General features: G+C 42.4%; 1 protein-coding gene across 1 annotated transcript; it reads right to left on the bottom strand.

The window, feature by feature from the left end:
• Positions 1 to 1,634: 1,634 nt before the first annotated feature.
• Positions 1,635 to 6,018, bottom strand: tmem42b (transmembrane protein 42b). The gene is made up of 3 exons (XM_076302182.1): positions 5,785 to 6,018; positions 4,926 to 5,072; positions 1,635 to 4,601 (listed from the first exon to the last, which is right to left on the bottom strand). Exons 1-3 carry the CDS (start codon positions 5,959 to 5,961, stop codon positions 4,458 to 4,460), a joined length of 468 nt encoding a protein of 155 aa, XP_076158297.1. The 5' UTR covers positions 5,962 to 6,018; the 3' UTR covers positions 1,635 to 4,457.
• Positions 6,019 to 6,724: the final 706 nt, after the last annotated feature.

Raw genomic sequence — 6,724 nt, 5'->3', positions numbered from 1 at the left:
GATATACAACTGCTTTATAAACACACTATGACAAAGTAGAGTAGATTCTTTTAAGCCATGTTTGTCATGTCAAGGTCAATTTTTCTGGATCTCCATTATTTGGTGTCACAGACCTGGGCTACTGTCAGCTGGTTGTTTAGATCTTCATTTATCTGGATGTTTATTTTAGGAATCAGAGACTACAATATGTGCATATCCTTTAGTTAGGCCTGCCCAAGCAGTAGGGCACATATACAGGAGAAAACCTAGCACATTGTATATGAATGATTCATGTGACACAAGGGAGCCCTGCATGCAGTGACTATCTTAGAGGGTGTTCCTGGAGTTGGATGGGGAAGATGCCTATCCCAAAAACAATAACAAAATGATTCTTCAGAGATTATCCATCTGCTTCCCCATTCAGCTTTCAACGTATACAATTATGAAATGCTGTTTTCCAAACCTGGAAAAGTATGGAAATTTGTGTGTTGGTCTTGAAAAAGTCTAGAGGTTTTGCTCATAGTAACATAGAAACAAAACAAAAAAAATCAGTTCTTCAGAAATGGGCAAGCACCAGATGCTTCTGTTAAATTCTTATACAGTTAAGTCAACCAATGAAGAGTTACTACTGTAATTGGCAAAAAATAGACTCATGACTGTCTGCACTGTCCACCGTCTCTGTCTATGATTAGATCGCTGTCCAGACAGACGGAGTAGAATTCTGCATTTAAGCAAAATAATTCATCCGCTAAATTTAATTAAGGCGCTAAAGGCCTTTTAAACTCAGTCACCCATAGTGGCTACATTCCTTATTTCCTCACACTAACTGGAAGTGGGGGTGGGATGGGGGGCTATTGGTTTTAGTACCATCCTGACTCGGTAGGGTCACCTCTTGATAAGGCTTTCTTCATCACTGACTGCAAAGACAGCTGAGCCTCCTAGAATCACTTCCATGTGATAAGTGTGCTTCACTTGGAAAGAGAGAGGTGAATTGTGTTTCATAAGAGATAAGTCATCTGGAAGGAAAGCTGAGAGAGGTTTTTTGGGGCTCTCTTGTCAGTTTGGTTTTCTCACTTTGAGCTATGGAGAAGAAATTACTTTGTTGCCATTACTCCTGTCCTGTGTCTGATGTTTCATGATGAAACAGGAAATTGCACAAGCTCTAAAGTGAAAATCACTTCAAACTGTCCCAAAGAAATTGCAAGGGATTGTGTAATTTCACAGATAAACATAAAATGCAACATAAAATGCAACAGATAAACATAAAATGCAAACTAGACAACCCACGGCACAGTCTAATCAGTCTGATAAACAAAACAATTAAATTATACTCTGTATGCATCAACTACACTTTATAAGGACTCTTTAATTCAGTGGCTGTTGTAAGTCTTATGAGCATCCAGTTATGTACAGCCAGTTAGGCAAATTGCTTTGTTCAGTTGTCGAAGACCCTTTTTAGGAAAATACAACTGTAGCCGTTTTAGCTGCTTCTTCATGACTAGATAATTATGATTATGCTAAACACACAAACACATCAACAAATGGTTTGCTGTTTGGAAGGTTTATTCAATCACATTATTATTCAAGAATATATGAGTGTTTACACAGTTTCTGATGAATATTCCTTCAAATAAAAATGCAAATATTCAGAATTATAAAATAAAGGCATCTATGTACAAGTGTACAGTGGTCAGAAGAAAGGCCCCTTCACAGCAGGAACGAACTATAAAGACAACTAAATGAATATGTTGAAAACAACACAACTTGTGTTGTTTCTTAACACATCTTTGTGTCCAGATAGGGACAACACATTCATTTTAAGAGTATAACTAATAATAAAAGCATCCACACTGACCAACAATAAGGAAATCTTATTCATGTCGTTATCGTTATAGTTTATGTGTGGACATCGTCAATCATATTAGCTAGGACGATACTTTTTTGCCGTTTAACGTTCTTGGTGTGAACGGCCCTTTCTCCACTGAATGTCTCAGTCCTCAGTGCCTTTTGATGATCAGAATCAGAAACAGGATCGGACTGAATTTGCCAAGTATGTTCATAAATACAAGGAATTTGGTTTTATGGAATCCAATCTATGAAGGTAAAACATTTACATTAACACAGTGTTCCAATTACAGTTGCCTACTCTAAAGAAATCAAAATGCACACAAAGAAAGTCCAAACAACCTTCTCTCTAAAACAGGTATTCACATTGTCAGGGAACTGTGTATTCCTTCTGTCGTGTACACATTTTTAAAAATCTACAGCTAAAGTGGACTGGGACATAACTGCTTACCGGTATATGAGTTTAGGACACTGTGCCAAGTCCATCCAAGTTTGTTAAAAAACTTCCATTTTACTGCTGGTCCAAAATGTACTACCCTGACCTTGTAAAACCCAGCAAAAAATATGTAGGAAGAACGTTGGATCGAGGAAGTGTACTGAATGCTGGGTCTTAGTACTTAGCTACAGAAGGAATGTACATTTCATTTGTCTAACACCTTTTCGTTGCATGCATATTAAGTTACACATCAAAACCAAAAGAGCAACTGCCATTGGTTGATTACCAATAACAGTAGAAGCTGTCAGTATCGAGATTATCGAACTGTCAAAACAATCACCAACATTATTGCACGTCACCCCAATCCTTCTTGTGTACGTCACAGTGATATGGGATAATTGAAAGTACACAGTAGATAACCCGCATGCATGAGATATGATGCTATTTCGGCTGTCGCTCAGAGAGTTCAAGGGTGCGTTCTGAAAGCAAGCCACAGTTCAAGGGTGCGTTCTGCGCAAGCCACCTCCGCCCGTCACGATGCTAAACACTGGCTGTCTATATATGTGAGTGTGTGCACGCGCACTTGTGCTACGTTTTGGTCTGATCCATTAGAAGTCGAGCTGGACACAGTGGACAGAGTAATTAGTCTACTTGTTTAAAAAAAAAAAATGTCTCTGTTGGGATGATTGTGTTAGAATAGACTAAATGGATGTACGCAAGTGATGAAGCTTCCCCATAAAGAGGTCTGTCTCCAAACTAGCCTAATCAGACCACGAAATCTCATCTCATGAATAATGCCGTCTGGGTTATATAGATCTCCTCATGAGGCGGCTTTAGTCTTTGGTATGACAGAAAAACTCAACTGTGTGGTTGGGACTCAAGCCTTGATTAGGAACTTAGTCTAACAACACTCTTTAGACGTTTACAATACAGTTTACAAACCGTCCCTCTAACACATAATATAAAATAAGACGTAAACGAAACTCTTCACATAATCTGCTAAATAAAACAGTTTCAGGAGGTCTCACCAAGGCTTACTCCACAGGACTTTTTCTGCGTCAGGTACCTACAGTATATGTGGAGTATTTCTGCATGGAGTATCTATGTGGAGTATTTCTGCGTGGTGTGGAGTATCAGTATGTGGAGTATCTGTGTTTGGAATATCCGCTGTATGTGTGCACCATCTGTTTGTGAAGTACCTGTGAGTACTATGCCATGCAGAGACAGTGATCACTTGTCAGCACTGCAGCAGATATGCAGAGATATAAACTGCCTGCTCACGCTATACACAGATGCTGTGTCAGTGTAAAAATCTATACAGAGCCCATCTGCCCAATAGCAACACATTTTACACGTTTCCACAGGGCACTTCAATGGTGAGCAGTGTCATGCATAATAGTGGCATGAGAGCTGGATATATTGGATGTTAAGAAAACTATAACAGAGGTAAAATACTTTCACAGTAACATTTCAGATTGTATGATTTTGCTGAACCTGACGTCCAACAAAAATATTAAGTATGGAGTATGGATGCCATGTAGTTAAATTTACTGTAGATAGAGTAAGTGTGGTCAGTCCCAGCTAAATCTTGGCTGTATCTGACCCTGATGTGGCTCACAAGAAAACTACACCAGGTGCGCAACTGAAGCGCTCTGTTCGTGTAGCATAAAAATAGTTTAAGAGTTCTAATAGTTTTTAGAAGACTGGTCTAATTTTTTTGAACGTACGTGCCACTATCACGTCTGGTGTAGCCAGTTGTACTGATGATAGTGGAAGCTAATAGTTGCAGCAGACGCAACGCGAATGGAACGCTTCAGATACGTGCCTGATGTAGCCTCCCTGTGACCCTGATGAGACTGTTGCTGTGTGTGGGAGTGGTCAATCACTGGTGCTGGTGAGATGACGCTGGCCACCATTTTCTATTCCCACTCAAATATTCCCACCAGTGGACCAGTGGATGTGGTGTCTTTTCTGTGTGTGTGTGTGCATGTGAGTGTGTGTGTGTGTGTGTGAGAGAGAGAGAGAGAGAGAGAGAGAGAGAGAGAGAGAGATGTGTTTGATAGTAATACTGGCCTAACCCACAGGTGCATCTGGACCAAATGGGGTGCGGATCTCATCCCGATCCGCTCCAAAGGCAGCTGTTGTGTGGGGCTGTTCTCGGTCACCGGTGCCGAGATGGAGGCTACCCTCCATTTTTCTATTCATCCTTCTTGGCGTCTGTGAGCCCGGGGTTGTGGGGAGCAGCTCGGTGAAGCACCAGAAGGCCTGAGAGGGTGAGGGAGATCCCCACCCACCACAGAGCTATGTGGGTCTCTCCGAAGATGAGCTGCCCCAGGAATGCCTGAGCAAAAACACAGTTCACACATAAATGTCTCAAGACTGCATTAACACTATTTCTGTTTGGAGGATGGTTTTAGTATTCATTTGATGGTCAACCAACCAAGCAATTACAAGGTTTATTTAGTTTGACTATTATTTATCTTTATCAATATTGTCTTCATTTCAGTCTTTGCATGTTATCATTATTTTACGGTTTACTTTTATTATTATTCTGCTCTCTGCACAAGGGGTAGGCTACTCGCTATTACTACAGTGAGCCTGGTTCTGTTTAAATACATGATTTTATCTATCAGTGTGGCTATTTATAACAGCAGCAGGTACTCACTGAGGAGATGAAGTTGGAGGCTGTGGTGGTCACAGTGGTTCGAGTGGAGGAGGAGGAGTATCTGAGCGCTTTGGCCAGGAACGTCCACATCACAGCATTACAGGTAAACAGCAGCCCCCCACACAGCAACCTCAAGGGAATGTGCAGCTGCAGGCAGTGATGAGGTTAAACACACACAATTTTAAGTGCTCTGGCTTCAATTAGATGCATAATAATGTGAGACTTTGAAGCAATTTCATCAGTTTGATGAATAAATTACTCGTCCCGTGTTTCCCCTTACAATAGAATTTTTCAGGCAGAGAGAAAATAATGAATAATTAACATTGACGATGGATGTGCGAATAAAATATGAATATGCTGGAGGAATCCTCTATTACATCATCATTAGGCTTCAATGCCAACACGTGTTTGGTGTTGAAGGTCATCCTTGCCTAACACAATGCTGTTGGTCAAATATCAAACTGTCTACATTAATACATTTGTATTGTCACATTAACATCAGCCTGGTGTACAATCTCATGCAATGTCACGGTCGGTTTGAGTCAAATGTCACATCAACTGAGGTAACGCTAAGGGCAGCCACGAGCCACAATGTCGTCGGTCTTTCTCACGCGGGCATTGCACGAGCGTGTCATGCAGCGTGCACTCGAAGGCGCTGGCGCTGGTGCTGATGCTGAGCGAGCGAGCGAGATGCAGACTGCTGCCAACTCTACTGAGGAACGACCTCGGTGCCACGCAAGAAGACCGACGACTCTCCGTGGAGAATTCTCCCGGAGAAGCCACTGACACTTTAATTATTTAAAGCCGCCCCGAGTCTCATCGTGTTAATTATTCAGCTTCATCAGTAGCAAGGGCTCACCCAGTCACAGGCGGTAGTTTCGTTCTCCTGTCGAAATTTACGCTGTTCGCCCCATGTCCTCAGCCCTGTCTCACAAACACCTTTAAGGTAATCGGTTCCGAGGGACAGTTTCGCAGACGAGGAGGCTACGGCTCCCAAGAAACCCGCCAGCAGTGCATAGAAAACCCCTGGAAACATGCTGACCGCCGAAGCACATATTTTTTCCCCCAATCTCTCACATCTCTAACATCTCTATTGCTGTTTCAGGCTGCGTGTGCAGGGAATCCGCACTTCCTACCTACAGCCATCCAGTAGCAGCCACACCAATCAAAACACTTGGTCAGCGGCTCAGTCTCCGACGTCAGTGGCCAGGAGTGGAGTGTTGCTGTCATGTGTAGGATTGTGGGAGGAGTAGTTTGCTGTCTGCAGGGCAGCGTGATGTGAAGGTTTTTTTTTAATTTTTTTTTATTAAGAACTTAGTAGTCATTATAATGATAAAAAAACATAACATTAGAGGGCAGTTAAATATCTTAGCTATCTTGGTGTACTGCAGCAGCCAGAGCCGGTCACACTGTGACTCAAGATCCAGAATCCAGTCCTAAGAGCAGGACTGCTGCACCCCCCCCCCCCCCACACACACACACACACAAATCTTGTCTGTGTCATGTTAGAAATGAGATAAGTGCTAATGAAATGCCCTTGACTGGATGAGAGCCTCAGTACATCACAGGCAGTACCATCCGCCCCAGTTACACACTGCTCCCCTTCAGAGCGGAGCGGCACATATCTGGGCGATGGGTGTTCACCTCTGCCAGCCAATTAGCTAAATCACAGGGCACTGACTAGACACAGGGATGGAGGAACAGAACAGAGTTATAGAAGGTATTGTGCTTCTTGTCTCACTGAATGACTGTCTCCACAACAGGTTAGATGCTTTCCAACTCAGCCTTTTCTGAAATGT

Source organism: Alosa pseudoharengus, unplaced genomic scaffold, assembly GCF_046254945.1.
Source record: "Alosa pseudoharengus isolate Yale_2024_CS ecotype anadromous, Long Island Sound unplaced genomic scaffold, YU_APseudo_1.1 YU_APseudo_1.1_scf_23, whole genome shotgun sequence".
Lineage (NCBI taxonomy): Eukaryota > Metazoa > Chordata > Actinopteri > Clupeiformes > Clupeidae > Alosa > Alosa pseudoharengus.
The sequence above is the reverse complement of the archived record's forward strand: the minus strand, read 5'-3'. Positions and strand labels throughout refer to the sequence as shown.